This window comes from Balaenoptera physalus (assembly GCF_965194825.1).
Source record: "Balaenoptera physalus genome assembly, chromosome: 4".
NCBI lineage: Eukaryota > Metazoa > Chordata > Mammalia > Artiodactyla > Balaenopteridae > Balaenoptera > Balaenoptera physalus.
The window spans coordinates 81018510-81038023 of NC_138891.1; the positions used below are offsets into that span (position 1 = coordinate 81018510).

Here is a 19514-nt window from a genome sequence, read left to right on the forward strand (position 1 = left end):
TGTTTCCATTGCTCAGAGCACAAGAGACTTGGGAACTTCTTAGTGCTCTTCCGCAGCCTTGGCTTGACGAGGAAGGCACAGGTTTGGCTCTTCTCATGTCGGTCCCAAATCAGTGTCTGCGGAGACTTTCCGTATGCCCTCAGCCTCAGGTCTCCTGCTTAGAGTCTAAGGATCCCAGCACTGGTTCTTACCATGGTTTGTTCCTTTTGGGGTAGGGGTGGTTCTTGGAGGCTCTTACTTCCCCATTGAGTGGAAGGGTTTCTTGGAGAATCTAGTCTTCTATCCTGCCTGCCTAAGCAGAACCCACTCTTTGATTTTTCACTCTAATCTTTAGTATAAATATGATTCTGCTTGGCTTTTTGTAATAATATCTTTGAAGAAATTTGGATGTCTCACAACTGGTTCAGTTAATATTCTCAGTAGTTCTGTGAAATGGGAAAGTCAGTTAATTTGGTACATTGTGCAGCTGACAAAGTTGAAACCTGTCAGGGTAATGTAAGGTAAATTTATTAACTTCTAAAGCCTCCGTTTCCTACTGCGTAAAATGGGAAAGTTCCTATCTCCTTCCTAAAGCTCTGTGAGTATTTACGAGGATGGAATTTGGGAAGCGCCCAGACCCTAGCGCAGTATTGGCACAAGGCTTTATTAAGATCACCCAAAGGACAAGCTGTCCTTTTCCCTCCAGGTGCTCCTTCCATCGCCCGGGGAGGGTGGCCGGGGTGGGGGGCGGTGGCGGAGCGGGGAGCGGGGAATCCGTCGGGCCGGTCTAGTGGAGGACCGCGCAGACTCGCCCCCGGGCCCGGCCGAAGCGACTCCCAGGGCGGGCGGGGGGCGGAGCTGGCGCGCCGGAGCCGCCTCCTGGGCGGCGGGGGCGGTCCCCGCGGCCGCTTCTCACCGCCTTCCTTTTCTCCGGGAGGTGCTCGTCGAGGCCGCGCGAGGGGTGAGTTAGTGGGGCCTCCGCCCCGCCGGCGCCCGGGAAGCGCAGTTCCGCGCGGAGGGCGGCGGGCGCCGTGTGGGCATCCCCGGGCGGCGGGCCGGGTCGGTCCCCCGCGCCGAAGCCGAGCGCGGGCCGGGCCTTCGGAGGGCCGTTCTGCCTCCGCCCAGGCGGCGGGGCCGGGCAGGGGCCTGCGGAGGCCGAGCCCGGCGGGAGGCACCGGCTCAGGTGCGGGCGGCACCGCGGCGCTCCCAGGAGAGATGCTGCCAGGTGGGAATTCAGGGGTCGGCCCCCGAGGCCCCGCGTCGCGGTTCTGGAGTCGTCACCAGCACCTCTCTCCCTGCCGGGAGAATCAGCGTGAAGAAGCCCCTTCCTCCTTGGAGCCCTCTTTCCCCAGCGTTTCTACTGGGAAACCCATTGCTGATCCCAGCCTGGGACCTTCAGGGGCCGACGAGTGGTGAGGGTCGACAGGATTGTAAAGTACCTCAGATACCTGCCCTTAGTCTGGCTCTGCGTCCATCCAGTGCCTGTCAATCCATATCTGTTGGTGGTCGGTCTTCCATTAGATAAGGGCTAACTCTAGGTTTGAAGAAAAGAGAAACGTCCGTGAGTACTGGGACTGAGAAAAGGCCTTTGGGTTGGTAGGCTCAGGAGAGCAGTTACCAACAGGGTGGGCGTGTGCCGGGGTTGCAGAGTGTTCAGGAGTGGGTGAGGGACGAGGACGTGGAGGCGGCCGGAGCACAGGGAGACCTCTCCAGCCGTTTGCTGATGAAAGGGAGCAGGAAGAAGACAGAAATTTGAGGGTTGAGGGTGTTGTTTGTTTGTTTGTTTGTTTTTAATTTCTAAATTTCTGTTAAGAAAGGAAAATAACATTGAGGATGCAAGAAAGTCAAGGAGTCTTGGTTAGAGATAAATAAGATTCAGGGTCCAGGCTGAGAAAGTGGGCTTAAAAAGAGGGGCCCAGGGCTATCCTAGGCACCTGGGCTGGGCTGGTGGGCCAGAGTGCTTTAATGTGTCTCTGGGGGAGGAGATAATGCTTAATAGGACCATAGTTTATCTTTTTGGAATTTTATCTTCTAGAGCAGGGTTGGCCTTTAAACTCCATGAAATTGCAAAATTTTCATGTGCCTGTTTGTGTTGTAGGGGAGAAAAATGTTTCTTCTCGCCCCTTCTAGGTTCTTTGGCTGGTCTAATAATTAAATTGAATTGACATAAAACAGTAACAGGAGAGAAACATTAAATTTCGTACCACTGGGATCCCATAAAAATATGAGGCTCAAGGAAGTAACCAAAGTAGGCAGCTTTTATATCTTTTACACAAAGAAACAATACATATGTGAAGAATTGGCAAGACAACTTGCTTGTTGTGCGCGCGCTTTCTCTAGTTGATACAGTGCTTTCCACCTTGAATTCTTTTTTTTTTAATTTATATCTTGGCCGCGTTGGGTCTTCGTTGCTGCACGCAGGCTTTCTCTAGTTGTGGCCCGCGGAGGCTACTCTTTGTTGCGGTGCGTGGGCTTCTCAGGGCTTCTCATTGCGATGGCTTCTCTTGTTGCGGAGCACCGGCTCTAAGCATGTGGGCTTCAGTAGTTGTGGCACACGGGCTCAGTAGTTGTGGTGCACGGGCTTAGTTGCTCCACGGCATGTGGGATCTTCCCGGACCAGGGATCCAACCCATGTCCCTGCCTTGGCAGGCGGATTCTTAATCACTGCGCCACCAGGGAAGTCCCTCCACCTTGAATTTTTATCTCGGATAATAAGGATGCCTGATCCTGGTTCCCTCCTCGTATAGAAAAGGTACCTTTCACATGGGAGATTTATTTCCTGCTTTCAAGGGGAGAAAAGAGGGTGAAAGTGTCCTTGCACTGGCTGTTTCTTAAGTAACTTTAATTCAAAGTAATCAGTATGCCAAAGTGGCATATTTTGGTGTGGCATATTTTGCTTCCCTTCAGTGTGCAATTTTAATCTGATTAAAAATGTCTGTTAAAGAGAAGTACTGAACTGTTTGACTACACAGTCTTGGAGGGGGCAATAAAACTAACTCTCTTAGTATATTTTATGGGCCACTTGATAGGATAAGTATTTAGTATCTACTTTAAAATGAGCTAATAATAATGTGTGTTTTTTCCAGAGATGCATGCAAGACTTGAGAACTAACCATTTCTTTGAAGATCTTTAATTCAAAGTGGAAACATTCAAAGCAAGTCAGTGGTGGTGTTCTTCTCTTTTTTAAAAGCCACCAATGAACAATGGTTTCTCAAACGTACCTAGGTTCCTGTTGAAAATATTGATTACCTGGCCTCACGTCAGGCCTTGGAAATAAAAATCTCTCAGGGTGGAGCCTAGGAATAGGAATCGCAAACAGAAACCAGAATTCTCTGGCATGGAAAATTACTGACAGCCTATGAGGTATTTCTTTAAGATTTGGGCTTGTTGAGACCTATTTAGAACAGATTTCCTTAAAGGTTATGTGAATGAATTGCTACTAAACTTAGGTAAATTATAATCCCTGTCTATTGTGTCGTCTCTAAATTTTAATACACTTTAAAGGAAAACTATAGTCATTTTATCAGAAAAAACAACATTGTTTCTGATCATAAAAAAACCCTATTTTAGAAAAAATAGAAGATTGAGAAGAAATAAAATTTCTCTAATCTATAATTAAGAGACAACTACCAGTGATTCTTTCTGGAATTTTATATATAAAATGCATGCACACCACACATACAGAGCATAATTTGTATTGTATTCCATGCACATTTTTTTAAAATTAATTAATTAATTTTTTTTATGTCTGTGTTGGGTCTTCGTTTCTGTGCGAGGGCTTTCTCTAGTTGTGGCAAGTGGGGGCCACTCTTCATCGCGGTGCGCGGGCCTCTCACTATCGCGGCCTCTCTTGTTGCGGAGCACAGGCTCCAGACGCGCAGGCTCAGTAATTGTGGCTCACGGGCTCAGCTGCTCCGCGGTATGTGGGATCTTCCCAGACCAGGGCACGAACCCGTGTCCCCTGCATTGGCAGGCAGATTCTCAACCACTGCGCCACCAGGGAAGCCCCAGTGCACATTTTTATATTCTGGTTTTTTTTTTTTTTTTTTTTTTTTCACTTAGCTATCATGAGTACTTTCCCATGTAGTTGTTTAAGCACCATTTTAAGGAAAGCATGTGTTCCATTTTATGTAGGTATTGTAATTAATTAAATCAGCTCCCTATTGTTAACATACTGATTCTTTTGAATTTTTGGTTATTTTAGTAATGTTGGTTCGAATATCGTGGTCTACCTCTCTGATTATTTCTTAGACTAAGTTTCTAAATGATGGAGTTGAAAGCTATTCAAATGCATTTTAAAAATCTCCTTTTCACGTATCTTCTTACTGCTTTTCCTCACCCAAAGGAAAATGAACGTTTCTGAGGGATCTGTTGCATTACAGGTCCGATCTCTTATTTCAGTGGTTCTCAAACTTTAATGCGTATAAGACTCAACTGGGGAGCTTGTTAAAAATTCATTTTCCTGAGTCCCAGGCCCAGCTGTTCTGACGCATTAGCACTGGAGTAGGGCTCAGGAATCTACAATTTTAACAAATTTCCCTCTGTCTTTGATATAGGCACTCTTGGAACCACACTTTGAAAAATGTTTTTAAAATAAATGGCAAAACGGAATCAAATTTAGGTCACTTGCCCAAAGCCATTCATGCATCTGGTAACCAGATTTGTACTCAGCTCTTTGTGACTTCAAAGCCCTTGTTTTCTCCATTACCTCAGACCTTCAGACCTTCTCAAGCCTTCTCATTGATGTGCCTCCAATAACTGCAGAAAGGGAACTTCAAGTGACCCCACTACAGGATTCTCTGGGATAGCTGAGAATAGCACATAAGTAAACAATGAGCCTCCATTAAAATCCCCCATTGGAAATTCTTAGGAATTCTTTCATGCTACATAACAAAGACTAAATAAAATAATTTCAGTCCCTTGCTTGTTAAATTGATTTCATGTTTCCTGACTGTTTCATGCCAGCCCTTGTTGTAAAACAGGTGATGCAGGACCAGCAGGCAGCTCTTGCCCAGAGGCAGGGACACTGCTCTGGTATGCTCTGTGGGTTCAGGGAGGAAGTGGCAGGCTAGACAGCAACTCCTCCCAGAGTCAGAAGAGAGGAGTACTGCTTTTGGAAACTCAATGACGGAGAAGCAAAAGGTGGTGGGCATGACTAAGAGAAAGGGCCATTTATTAGAGATGGGGCCCTCTGTCCTTAGGAGAGCGTTGGTATTAGTAGACCGAAGGGAGCTAGCATGGGGGTGAGGCTTTTTCTTTTTTAACATCTTTATTGGAGTATAATTGCTTTACAATGGTGTGTTAGTTTCTGCTGTATAACAAAGTGAATCAGCTATACATATACATATATCCCCATATCCCCTCCCTCTTGCGTCTCCCTCCTACCCTCCCTATCCCACCCCTCTAGGTGGTCGCAGAGCACCAAGCTGATCTCCGTGTGCTATGCGGCTGCTTCCCACTAGCTATCTATTTTACATTTGGTAGTGTATATGAGCCTTTTTCAATTTTAAAAATCTTCCCCAAATGGAGTTTTATACCAGTTAATTTTTCCCCTTCTTTATTAGTCTTTATTTTTTCTTCTTTTATACCATGTCACATTTATTTTAGTAACCTGGGATTATTGTGTGTCCTTGTGTGTTTCAACTAGTATATCCTAGAAAGTCATTCATTATTTACCAAATTTAGCACCTACTATGTGTCAGGTCAGTTTGAGGCACTAGGAATACAAAAAACAGTGATTCTCTTTGAGAATTAAGTTAATTTTACTGCTGTATGTTGACTTGGATTATACACAGTCTTCGACTTTTTTTTTTAACTTTTAATTTTAATTAATTTTAGACTTAGAGAAAAGTTGCAAATATTATACAGAGAATTCACTCAACTTCCCCTAATATTAGCCCCTTACAGAACCATTGTTCAGTTATCAATACTATTAACTAAACTATAGACTTTATTTGAATTTCATCAGCTTTCCTGCTAATGAATTTTTTTCTGTTTCCACTGGCTAGCAAGGATCTTATCTTGCATTTAGTTATTTCTCCTTAGTCTCCTCCAATCTGAGATAGTTCCTCAGTTTTGCCTTGTTTTTCATTATTTTGACCCTTTTGAAGAGTCCCAGTTAGTTATTTTGTAGAATGAAGTTATTCTGTAGAAAAGTACTGATTAGTTATTTTGTAGAGTGCAATACATCACTGATTCATGAGGTTGATAGGTCTCATCACTGGTGATATTAACCTTCATCACTTGGTTAAGGTGATATCTGCTAGGTTTCTTCACTATAAAGTTACAAAGTTTCCATTTGTAGCTAATAATTATTTGAGGGGAGATACTTTGAGACTATGCAAACTGTTTAAACTCAAATTTTTACCTACTAATTTTAGCACCCATTGGTGGATCTTGTCTGCAACAATTATTTACAGTGGTGTTTGCCTAATGGTGATTTTTTCCCCCCATTTCCTGCCTCCTTATTGATTGGAAGTTTATTGTAAGAAAGAGCTGCCCTTTCCCATTTATTTATTTGATCATTTATATCAGTATGGACTCATGGCTATTCATTTTATTCTGTGCGTTAAAATACAATGCCTTCATTATTTTCTTGCTCAAATGCTTCCAGTTTTGGTCATTAGGAACTCAGTCTGAGTTTAAATGACCTGTACACGTAAATGGCTGTCACCATTTCTATCCCACCCTTGCCCCCTGCCCAGGGAACTGTTAACCTAAAACAATAAAACAGCCAGTTATTTTACAAGCAAAATGGGTTTATTCTGGAGCAGCAAAGAATTGCAATTTGGGGCATGCAACTATGGCAAACCACATGCAAGTCCAGTAAAGCAAAGGAAAAGAAACTTTTTTATAGAGGAGAAGGGGAAATTGGGAGGCTCTGTTATAAACAAAAAGTCCATTGGAGGAAACTAGGAGATCGAAATACAGTGGCTTTTCATTGACTGAGTTGTGACAGTCTGTCATTGGCTGAGGTGTTGCCAGGCAAAGAGAAGAGCTTCTTCCTCCTGCTGGTGGTAGTAAAGTGGGGTCACTTCCTGCCAAAGATGCAAGGTAGGTCTCTTCCTATTGGGGTCTGTGTTGATGTGATCTGTATCTCCCCTTCTGGCCTCCCAGTTCCACTTCAGTGAGGTTTCCCTTTATTAATTTTCACAGAACCATTGCTTCTTTAGGGTCTGGGCAGTGATCACTCAGAAGCCAGGTAAAGGAACCATAATTGGGAGAATGAATACCAGAGGTCCACGGAAGGTAGGACAACGTGTTTGCAAATAGTCAGCTCTCAGGAGCTCTGCAGGAGTAAAAGGAGTAGCAAAATATCAGCCTTTTTATTGGTGCTACCCCAGAGAGGCCCAAGGGAATAGGACCATGTGCCGGGGCCACATCTTGCCCACTATGAGACATCCAGTGTCTGCAGGATTACCAGATGGATTTAGAGACATTGAAATGCTGATTTTAGTGCTCTCGGCTGCTGAATGAAGACCACATCCTTTCTCCCTGGTACTAGGTGCTTAGTGAATATTTATGGAGTGACACCTGGTGTCCTCCCCTGACCTCCCATGGTGGTGTAAAAATGTGTGCATATAGAGATTCTCTGAGAATGAGAATGATACTTGGCATTCATGCTGATATACCCTTTGTTATAACTTGTCTTCCATGCTAGATTTTTGTTTATGGAAAATTTCAAGCATACAAAAAAGTAGAGTGAAAAAGAAAATGAACTCTCAGATACCTATCACCTTGCTCAGTACTTTTCAATATTTTGCCAATTTTATTTCAACTAGTTCCCCCATTTTCAGGGTTGGAGCTGGCGTATTTGAAAACAAATTGCAGACCTTAAAATCTAAGGAAGGACTGAAATAAACTCTGAGTGCAAGGACTATACCTTAATTCCCTTGGTGCCTAGCACTATGCCTGAAAATAGCAGGTGCTCAGAAAAGACTGGTTGAATTGAGAGGAGGAAAAACAAAATGATGAGAACATCGTCATTTTGAACTAACCCTAGGGCAGACCTAGAAAGGAAAAGGGTGGTGAGTCTTGCCCTAAGATAACTTCTTTCATGTTACCTGAATTTGTTCTCTATAACCGTGATTCCCCTGTCACCTTAAGACAGCCTTGACTGAAAGAGAAAATTCTTTTTAGGGAGAGTTCAGGGTCTCTCATTTATTTAAATGTTTTTACGAAGAAGTCCAATCTGATGATGTTTTCCCAAACACCAACCAGGAGTGACCTGCCCTAAAAAGAGCCCTCTTTAAAAAATCATTATTATTATTTTTTAATTATAAGAGTGGTATATACTCATTGAAAGAAAAACAGGAAATTACAGAGAAATAGAAAATAAAATTATTCAATATGTATTTCAATATGTAATTCCAGAGGTAACATCTTGGTTAGCATTCTGGTAAAATGTGAGCATGAATCATATTGGTAATCAGAGTCAACAGATATTTATTGTGTCCTTGGGAATGTACTAGGTGTGTTTGCTGTGTCATCTCATTAAATTCTTGTAGCCATGTTGTAAATTAAGTTAATTTTTAAAAATCGTTTTATAGCTGGGGAAATGGAAAGGTGGGGAGAGTGTTTGCCTTCGATCACTTAGCTGATAAGCAGGCCAGGCAGATCTCTCTTGAAACATTATCCCTCTATAAGCAGCTCTTAGAAAAACAATGTTCCCTGTCTAACTTTTCCAAGACTGAGATTTTATCAAAAACTATTGCCAGTCCTAGCATTTAAGCCTCCTGCAATTAAGTCTGCAAGAGGGGGGCTTCCCTGGTGGCGCAGTGGTTGAGAATCTGCCTGCCAATGCAGGGGACACGGGTTCGAGCCCTGGTCTGGGAGGATCCCACATGCCGCGGAGCAACTGGGCCCGTGAGCCACAACTACTGAGCCTGAGCGTCTGGAGCCTCTGCTCCGCAACAAGAGAGGCCGCGATAGTGAGAGGCCCGCGCACCGCAATGAAGAGTGGCCCCCACTCGCCGCAACTGGAGAAAGCCCTCACACAGAAACGAAGACCCAACACAGCCAAAAATAAAAACATAATAAATAAATAATAAATAAAAATTAAAAAAAAAAAAAGTCTGCAAGAGGTAGTCTGGCTCCAAAAAACTGCAGACTTACTGTTACCTGGAGGGAAGAGAACAGACCTCCAGGAAACTATTTCAGAGACAGTTCCAAGGAAAGGGACAGGAAGAGACAGGTAGAAGGCTGCATGTTTCAAGGGTTTGTGCCGGGCACACCCAGGTACCAAGGGGAGGAAAGAGACTGAAACGTCCATGTGAAGGATGTGGCAGAAGCCCAGGCTTTGGAGCTGAGCACGTGGGCTCAGACCCCAGCTCTACCACTTAGTAGTTGTGTGAACTCAGGCAAGTTCCGTAATCTCTCAACCTTCATTTTCTCCTCTATAAGATGAGGAGACTAATAATTCTTACCTCACAAAGTTGAGATGAGAAGTAAGTTAATACAGGTGGTTTAGCCCCAGTGCATGGCACAGAGTAAAGGCACAAATGAATCACTCTTCTTATTAATGATTAATCTTCTAATTAGTATTACTGCCTTCAGCAAGACCCTAAACAAGGCCTAAAGACCCTAAACAAGACCCTAAACACAGGCCATAGTGTTTAATTGCTTCCTGGGCCAAATCTTCTCTCCTGTGGTTTGATCCAGGAACCTAACCTACGTTTATAACATGGTGTCTAGAGAGAAATGTGTTCTAGGTTTCCCTCAAACTCATGTAGAGCTAAAATTTTGGAATACTACCCTTTAGTAAGTGAGAGGCTATCTTGAGAGTTGCTAAGGGTGTTTTTTAAAAATTAATTAATTAATTGATTAATTAATTTTTGGCTGTGTTGGGTCTTCGTTGCCGCACGCGGGCTTTCTCTAGTTGCAGCGAGCGGGGGGCTGCTCTTTGTTGCGGTGCACGGGCTTCTCATTGCGGTGGCTTCTCTTGATGCAGAGCACGGGCTCTAGGTGCACGGGCTCAGTAGTTGTGGCTCACGGGCGTAGTTGCTCCGCGGCATGTGGGATCTTCCCGGACCAGGGCTCGAACCTGTGTCCCCTGCATTGGCAGGCGGATTCTTAACCACTGCGCCACCAGGGAAGTCCGGGTGTTTTGGTTTTGTTTTTGTTTTTCACAGTAAATTACCACATCCCCACATCTCATTTATTTATTTATTTATAAAATATTTATTTATTTATTTGGCTGTGCCAGGTCTTAGTTGTGGCATGCAGTGTGGGCTCTTTGTTGCGGCACGCGGAATCTTCGTTGCGGCCTGTGGGATCCTTAGTTGCAGCATACAGGATCTAGTTCCCTGACCAGGGATGGAACCCGGGCCCCCTGCATTGGGAGCACGGAGCCTTATCCACTGGACCACCAGGGAAGTCCCTCACATCTCATGTAAAAAATCAACTTTGTTTTCATTACAAAAGGACAAAAGTGTGTCATACTTTTACAAAAATGAAAGAAAAGGGTAAAAAGTACCCCTGGCTAATCCCATACTCCTAACAGAATTATTGCTAGCTTTTGGTCATATTTCTTTCTAGAGTTTTCTTAACTCTATAATTTTAGTGGTAATCATATGCAAGAGTTTATTCTCTGTTTTTCTTTTTGTTACTTAAGATTTAATCATACATGTTTTTGTGTTATTTTGGCACAGAATATATTTTGGTCTCCATTCTGTCCATTTAATTGAGGATGTGTTTGCTGTGGAGATTCTGTGTCCTGGCTTTAGCATCTCCCACGCTCTTCTGATAACACGTTTAGAATTTGAGGAGAGACGTGGTTTTGGTAATGCAGAGAGGATGTGGGGCCTTGCCAAGTAGCCTTCGTCATCTTAGTGCATTTACCATGGTCCAGGGAGGGCCCTCAGCTATGTGGCCTCAGAAACTGGATTTTTTCAGTAACTAAGAGCATAGCCACCTCTCACAGGTGAATCCATACTATCCCACTACATGCAATTGAAGTATGAAATCAAAATAACAACCCATCAACTGACAGAAATACAATACAGTAGAGTGGTGATTCTGGCAGCCACCAGTGTGTCTGCCTGTAGGTCATCCCTAGTGTAGAGTCATTTAATGTAAAGTAAAATAATGTAACAATCACAACAGTGATGGTCACCACTTAGTGGGTGCTTACTGTGTATCAGGAGGTGGGCTAACACTTTATGTATTAATATATTAGATCATCCAGTCCCTCAATAACTTCTCTAGGAAGGTACAATTTTTATCCCCATTTTACAGGTAAGGAGACCAAGGCTCAGTGAAGTGATGGGCTCGAGGTTTCATAGTTTCTGTCTAAACCCAAACCCCAGATCTTAAACACTGTGCTGTAGTTCTCTTATTCTTACAGATATTTGGCCTCCTGTGTTGACATCCTTTTATGTTCCTTGCTGTCTCCCCAACCTCTTGGGATGTGCCCTGTGCCAATGTCTCATTGTGACGATAACACTGATAACTGAAAAATCCTTGATTTTTCATCCTCTGTTTCAAGGAACATGTTTTTCCAGCTCTCACAGAGGGAGAAGAGCTTTTGTCTTTTCCCTTATTTTCTCTTTGGGTCAAAATATGCCCTAGAACAAGAGTTCACCTTCCCTTAAAGCTGTGCCAGGAAGGGGCAACTAAGAAAGAGAACCATTAGGACTGAATTTTGGGCTGTGCCAGCTCAGAACTGAGGAGGCATTGACCTTCTCTTCTTTGCTGTCTCCACCGGTGCAGCATCTGGAAATGGCTTTTCTTCTGGGGTGAATGACAGCTAGGGTGATAACCCAGAGAGAACTCCTGTGGTGTATAGATGGTTGGACCCTTCTACCTCCAAAATCTCTGGTTTTCTGGTCTCTAAACTCTCATTGGAGAACTCCCACTACTGTTAATCAAGATCGGTTGGGGATAGGTTTTCAGTTTGTGCTAATGTGAATAATTTCAGGATAGGATTTCCATCTGAAACAGCATGTCTTTGTGATTGCATTTTAGGGATTGCTGGAGCGAAACTACCAAGCAGAAGCAGGCATTGCACTGTCAGTTGTCATCAGGTTTGCAATCAGATTGGAAAAGCTGAACTTGAAGCTTCCTGCCTGCAGTGAGGCCGAGAGATAACCTGTTGCTCATAATAAAAGACATGAGCTTCAACGTGACTTTCCACCTTTCCTACAAATTCCGATTATTGTTGCTTTTTACTTTATGCCTGACAGTGGTTGGGTGGGCCACCAGTAACTACTTTGTGGGTGCTATTCAAGAGATTCCTAAAGCAAAGGATCTCATGGCTAGTTTGAACAAGGGTTTAGTTTTGGGAGAGAAAGGAACTGTGACAGAGGAAGCCTCTGTGAAAAAAGCAAACCTGAACAACTGCTCTTCTGTGTCTCCACACCTCAGTAAGTATTTATTTTTTCTTTTTAACAAGTAGTACATACACTTTTTATTTGAATATAACAAATGTACAGAAAAGTACAAAAATCAGAAGTGTGCAGCTCACTTAAGTTTCACAAAATGAACACACCAGTGGAACCAGTATGTAAATTAAGAAATGGAATCTTCCCAGAACCCCAGAGATGCTTCTTTCAGTCACGACTCTTACTCCAAGCTTATATTCCATCCATTAGATTTTTTTGAACTGTACCTAATTGGAAACATACACTATGTACTCTATTGTGTCTGGCTTCTGTTGCTCAGCATTATGTTTGTGAGCTGTGTTTGTATTGCTGACAGATAGTATTTATTATGTGAACATACCCCATTTGACCCTGCAGCTGCAGAAGTCTCAGCAGGCATGTCAATAGGCATGTGTGATGGGCTGGGGGTCGGTTGACCCAGGCCGGTGGCTCTGCTCCACGTGTTTCTCATCCTCCTGGGACCAGCAGGCTAACCTGGGCATGTTCTCCTGGCATCTGCAGGGAAATGACAGCACATCCAAGCTTCCACTCATGTCCTATCTGTTAACGTCCCCTTGGCCCACCGTATGGAGCCGAGGGACAAGATAGTATGTTTTCAATGTTGTCTTGGTTTATTTCTGTGTTTATTTCTTAAATATGTTGTATGTTTTGATTCTCCTTTGACATCTGGCCTTTCAATTTAAATGACTAAGAAGTTGGTCTTAGGGAGCACATTAATTAGGAAGGACTCCACAGTGATATTCTATGTAACCCACAAAGGTTCTACCAGACCTCTAATTCTCCACAACATCGAAGTGCTTATAGTTCTCCAGATAATCCTTGGAGTGTTTTTCCAGAATGCCTTTCCTCAGCCCATGTGTGTCTGGCGGATTCCTGTCTAGTCATCAGAAATCTAGTTTAGATCACTTCTCTCCCAGAAAGGTTTCTGGGACTGCCCCAGAGTGAATCTTAGGCTCACTGGGTGCCCACCTTTGTTTCTGTTGTTGTACTGGTCAGTGTATTATTTACATGTTTGCCCTTCTTCCCCAGGAGACAGTGTGCAGGCAGGATGAAGGCACGGTGATCCTTTCCAGCTCTATGAAGTCCAGAGCTCCTCCCTGGTCCTGCAGAGGTGGCTCTCTGCGTACACTTAATTGGCTATCTGTGGGGCAGTCTAGGGCTCTTCAGAGGCTTCTTGCTCTTAGAGGCACAAAACCTGCAGGTCCTTTTTCCTGATTGCATCACAGACTTGTACTGTGCTCATACTGGCATGCTGCTTCTCTTTACTCAGTCATGGAAGAGCCAAAACATTATTCCGGATTGTTCAAGGGAGATTGTTCTGCTCACAGATTACACAAGTTGAGATAGCAAAATGAGTTATTGAAATGCAGATCTGACTGTATCATCCCCCTTGTTCAGAATTCTCTCAACATACTTAAGCAACAAATGCATTCATGAAAACAGATGGGCAGTGACACAGTACTGAGTATGGATCCAGAGGGCGACATAAGTAGCGACAAATTAAGATGGGCCATTAGTGACCCAAGAAGGAATAAAACTTGAGAAAATAATCACAGGGGCAGTAAGGGAGACTGCTAGAGTGAGTGGAAGCAGGCACCCGAAGATTAGGCACATAATAAGCTACTACAATGAGGGAGTGAGCAAGGGGACTGGTTTACGTCAGACCTGTCGCATGGGGCTCTTTCCGGGGCCAGGAGCAGAGACACGGTCAGGTTAATTCAGATGATGGGGCTTATGAACAGGCTACACAGGAAGACATCTCAACAGCCATCCCATCGTTTCCCAGCAGCTCTGGTAGCTTGCCTTTCCTTGTAACTCCTTTTCTTGTTTGTTTTTAGGGATTACTGCCTGCTGACTCTATGTCTTGTGTGTAGACCCTTGTGGAAAGGCACTTGTAGGTCAGTTCTTTGCTCTTGGTGCTGTTGGGCAGAGTCTTTCAGCCATGTTGTGGACAGTAGAGCCTGGTCTAAACAGCCATGGCCAGGGTAGGAGGTGGTCACATGGAGCAAGGCACAGTGACATACATGGGAAAGGTGGGTGACTGCTTTACTCAGAAGAAGATAGCTCAGTTTGCAAGTATCTTGGACAGTATATGTGGAGTTTTTCTTGTTTTTGTTTTTTGTTGGCCACGCTGCGTGGCATGTGGGGTCTTCGTTCCCCGACCAGGGATGGAACCCGTGCCCGCTGCAGTGGAAGCGCGGAGTCCTAACCACTGGATGCCAGGGAGGTCCCGAGTTGTAAAAAGCGTGTTCCCTAACCAGAGCTCTGCCTCCTCTCCTACCAGTCAGTATTCCCTGTTCATTCGGGTCTGAGGGGAGGGTCAGTGGCTTCAGCCTTATCTTTAAAGCCTTGCATGAGATTGGTTACCATGGATGGTCTTGCGTTTCATCCAGTCAGGCTGTGTCCAGACTCACTGAGCAAATGCCCCATTGGGGATTTTGCCTCGTGGAACAACGGGAGGATTCTTGCGGTGTTGCCCATACCTGTTGCTGCTGAGTTAGGGAGGGAGGCTAGTTTCTATTTCCTTTCGCTGCTTTACCTTCAGGGAGTTAGAATAGCTCTCAAGAGCTTAGGGAAGGACCTTAGGGAAAAGCGCCTTGTCCGTGAGCTTGATTCCATGGAATGCTCTTGATCTTTAAGAGACTTCACCCTCCTTTGGAATTTTTTTTTTTTTAATGACAACAAATAAAGTTGGATCGATTGATTCATTCATTCCGTGGGTGAGGCTTCCGGTTTTTTTCCGCCCCCCCCTTTGGAATTTTGAGAAGGAAAAGAGGTTAGAGCAAATCTGAAGTCGTTCAGTCTACCCCTGACCTTTGCTCTTCACCAGGGTCCTCAGAACAGAGTGTATTTTCTACTTACGGGTGAATCATAGAGCCAGGACTGGTTACCCAGCACAAGAGAATGCTCTTGTATGTCATTTGCTTGTTTTTGCAGCCAGTAACCTGAGTCATAGATTCTGTGGTTATAGTTCGTGACCAAATGAGGCTTTACGATAGTGCTCACTGTGTGCCAGGCAACTAGCACGGAGTGTGTGACGTGTACTAGCTCCTGTAGGCCCATCAGCCTTTGATGAGCTTTGCTCCTGTTAGTTCCTGTGTCCTGTTTTTATTGTAGAAGGCCAGAACAAGCTCGTTTTCAAACCAGATCTCACTCTGGAAGAAGTACAGGCAGAAAACCCCGAGGTGCACAGAGGCCGGTATCACCCTGAGGAATGCAGGGCTTTGCAGCGGGTCGCCATCCTCATCCCTCACCGGCACAGAGAGAAGCACCTGCTGTACCTGCTGGAACACCTTCACCCCTTCTTGCAGAGGCAGCAGCTGGAGTATGGCATCTATGTCATCCACCAGGTGAGTGTGTGGGCAGACCAGGCCTCTGCCCGCCACACCCTCCTCTCTGTGAGGCGCTTCGTCTGTCTTGGGTAAAAGGGCATCAAACTATCATCAAAGGTGAGAGGCGCTTCGTCTGTCTTGGGTAAAAGGGCATCATACTATCATCAAAGGTGAGGTCTCTTATCTCATTTATCCTTGAAAGTAGTAAAGGCACTTCTCTTCCCAGAGTGTGGAATAATGGGATAAGTGCTGGGAAATTTTACTGGCTCTTAAGTGATCCTCTGGAGGAAGCCTGTTTTCTTTCGTGAGCCCTTCCATGTCAGACAATGACAGCCCGAAGATATTCCCCTGGGACTGACCTTATGTTGCCTTCTGCATTTGCTATACACTACACAGTGAGATGTTGGAACTGTGCTTTATTATTGAGCCTGGCTATTCAATGGGGATCTAGACAGAGGAGTTGACTACTGTGTGTTAATCGCCATGGAATTCTATGACTCTCTCCACCTTTCTGCCTTTAACTTTGCCACTATCTATTATGTAGAACATTATGTTTAGTTTTCACTTTTTTTAAAAAAATAAATTTATTTTATTTATTTATTTATTTTTGGCTCTGTCGGGTCTTCTTTGCTGCGCGTGGGCTTTCTCTAGTTGCGGTGAGCGCAGGCTACTCTTTCATTGTGGTGTGCGGGCTTCTCATTGCGGTGGCTTCTCATTGCGGAGCACAGGCTCTAGGCGTGCGGGCTTAAGTAGTTGCAGCACGTGGGCTCAGTAGTTGTGGCTCACGGGCTCTAGAGCACAGGCTCAGGAGTTGTGGCTCATGGGCTTAGTTGCTCCGCGGCATGTGGGATCTTCCCGGACCAGGGATCGAACCCGTGTCCCCTGCATTGGCAGGCAGATTCTTAACCACTGTGCCACCAGGGAAGCCCCTAGTTTTCACTTTTATGATTCACTTTTTTGGCTTCCAAAAGCATGATTTAGTAGGAACACGGTAAGTATTAGTGTAGCCTGCTTTGAAGAGTTTGGCTCTAAGTGGAGTGGGTGATTTAAGGTGCCTCTATCTGGTATTAACATTTATTGAAAGAAAAATAAGACATCAACAACTCTACATGGCTATCTTTTCAAAATTGTCCTGGGCCGTCCAAATAATTCCCCCTCAAATCCTTACAAATGCTCCGAATGCAAGGAAAATCATTAACTTTATGCCTAATATTGGTTATAACTGGTAATATTTGTTTTAGGAAAACTTTTGACAGATCAGAGGATGCTGTTCTACAATGTATACTTTATAATAAACTGGGGCTCTTAAAAATTAATGTGTATATATATATATATTACATCTATCCCCATTTTGTGAGGATTTGAAACAAAGTTTAACTGTTATATTGGTTTATCATTATTTTTGTTTTTAACATTGTTAGTCATTCAGAGTTCTTACTCAGGACAGCAACCCCCAGCATATATTTTTATGAATAGAAAAATATGTCTGTTTTATGTTATTCTTTTCAGGAAAGTACTGTGGTGAGTTCTGAGAACTGCCTATACTTTTGTTATGATAAACTGTTTATTGAACTGGAATTTATTCTTAAGGAATTTGATCCAAATAGCCATGAAAAAATTACTACTGTAAAAAATTGTTCCATACTATAGCTTTGATTATATTACTGGTTTATTTGTGTTCTTTCCTTACCCAGTAAGGAATCTCCTCTGTAAGGCCACTATGAGGATTAGTGTCTGCCATGAAGTTTTAAATCCAGGTTCTCTTACAGTGATTCCACAAGACTTTTAAGTAGCTTAGGTATATGAGCAGTAACCTTCTCTGTTTATAGGTCAGGATTTCTTGATCCTTTCTGGCAAGCTATATTTTTGGGGGAGCTTAGTGTAAATTTGTTACATGGGGTAAGATTGGGATTAGCTAAGAGCTGAATAGTGAAGCAGTGATTCTACTTGGCATGACTGGTATGTAAGAAAGGTTTTGTGGTTTTACATGGAATAAATAAAGGTATGTTTAAAAGTTTTTTAGAGTTATCTTTATTAGTATTTTAAAACTATGTTTTTTTTTAAAATTGTTGTAAAATACCCATAACATAAAATTTACCATTTTAACCATTTTTATTGTAGAGTTCAGTAGAGTTAAGTTTGTTCACATTGTGCAAATAATCTCAACTAATCTTTCATCTTGCAAAACTGAAACTCCAAACCTATTAAACAACAACCCTTCATTTCAAGGTGTTTTTAGTTATGGAATACAAGTATGTATGAAGCGTAAAGAAAAACACAAAGGGCCTGTTATTGTTATTGCATCTACTGTGTCAGATTTTCATGTCATATGTATACTCTTGTGCATTAGCAAGAATAATACCAGCTTCTGCATGTGAACTGAACAGGGGAACAGTGTGAAATCTTGTCTCAGGAGCTTTTCAAGTTTTAATTTCCATATCTATAGGCTGGAAGTAAAAAGTTTAATCGCGCCAAACTCCTGAATGTGGGCTATCTAGAAGCTCTCAAGGATGAAATTTGGGACTGCTTCATATTCCATGATGTGGACCTGGTGCCCGAGAACGATTTGAACCTTTACAAGTGTGAGGATCAGCCCAGGCATCTGGTGGTTGGCAGGAACAGCACTGGGTACAGGTAAGGCGGCTCTGCTCACAGCTGCCTTAGGTCAGAAGCCTGGCCTGTTATCATCAAGGCTGTGCAGACACTGTGTCCAGGGTGTCTGCAGAAAATGAGAAATAGGAAAAATGGTCCATGATATATCACTCGAAGTTCAAAACAGGAATTAGAGAAATTCGATTTTTTTTCTTATTAGGAAAAAATCCTCCAACAGCCTTGGCAGAGGATCACAAGGATAAAATGGGAGAGAGGAGGGGAGGGAAAATAGTCCAGGCTTTGCAAATGGCGGCCAGCCTCGCCTGCAGGGCCCGCCTGGTGGAACTTCTGCAAGGGCTCCCACGCTGAGTAGAACTCAAGTAACTTATCTATCTCTCCGTGCCTTCTGCCTCTAAGAGGCAACAAGAGTGTGCCTCCAGGTCAGCTTTTAGGTCTCCTTTGTGAGACTGTGATGTCTCTTTCCAGACCGAGTCCGGAGGGAGACTGGGAAGGGGCACATCCATCAAGTGGTCTGCTCAGGAGCCAGGACACCCAGGACAAGTTCCTTTCTCTCAAGGTCACTGTGGGAAGAGCCAGGCACCGTCATTTCTGCTTTCATAGCCCGCACCCGCCCCCCCCACCCCCGCCGCCCCATCCCACCCTCTACCACACACACACACACAGAGGCATAGCTGCTTTTCAACCTTATTTTGTACCAGTTCCTATTTGAGAACAACTGAGGGGAATTAGTGACCAAGAAAGTTCTCCACAAGGGAAACTATATGTTCACTTATATGTGTGCACACTTACCTGTCAGCCTCCACCAAGCCCTGCCCTTCGTGTGTGCTCACACGTGGGGTGCTTACTGCACTAGGGGCCCTGAGACCAATCTGAATGAGGCCAAGTGCCCCTCCTCACGGCACTCCCTGGTGTGTACTGCTCCGGGGAGACAGGCAGCTGCAGTGGGGCTGTGTCAGCTTTGCACTTCACCTCTGCAAATTCAACTAGGAGCACGTGCTAATGAGAGGGAGAGTACGGGGTGGGTGTGAGGCCGAGGGAGAGAGAGAACTGTAACACTATAAAATAAAATGGGAGATTCCACCAGTGTCTACTCTGGGAAGTGAGCATGAGATGCAAACCCTGAATCTCTTTTTGTGTGTGTGTGAAATATTCTTATTTTTTCTCAGTCATTTAGAAAAGTAAAAACCATCCTTACTTCACAAACCATAC

At 44.0% G+C, this 19514-nt stretch overlaps 1 protein-coding gene across 7 annotated transcripts in view; it reads left to right on the forward strand.

Annotated features, from left to right (window-relative positions):
- The first annotated feature begins 829 nt into the window (after positions 1-829).
- Positions 830-19514, forward strand: part of B4GALT4 (beta-1,4-galactosyltransferase 4) — a 146334-nt gene continuing 127649 nt past the window's right edge. For 5 of the 7 annotated variants that reach the window (XR_014263010.1, XR_014263011.1, XR_014263012.1 and 2 more), the window contains exons 1-4: positions 830-940; positions 11945-12342; positions 15478-15710; positions 18139-18326. Coding sequence is in view for 3 of the 7 variants with exons in the window: in XM_082460094.1 (XP_082316220.1) it covers positions 12090-12342; positions 15478-15710; positions 18139-18326 (674 nt within the window). In the remaining 4 variants the exon portion in view is untranslated. Of the gene's footprint in view, positions 941-963; positions 1205-11944; positions 12343-13424; positions 14155-15452; positions 15711-18138; positions 18327-19514 lie in introns of those variants that run through there. The other 2 variants (XM_082460095.1, XM_082460096.1) reach the window with 2 other exon arrangements.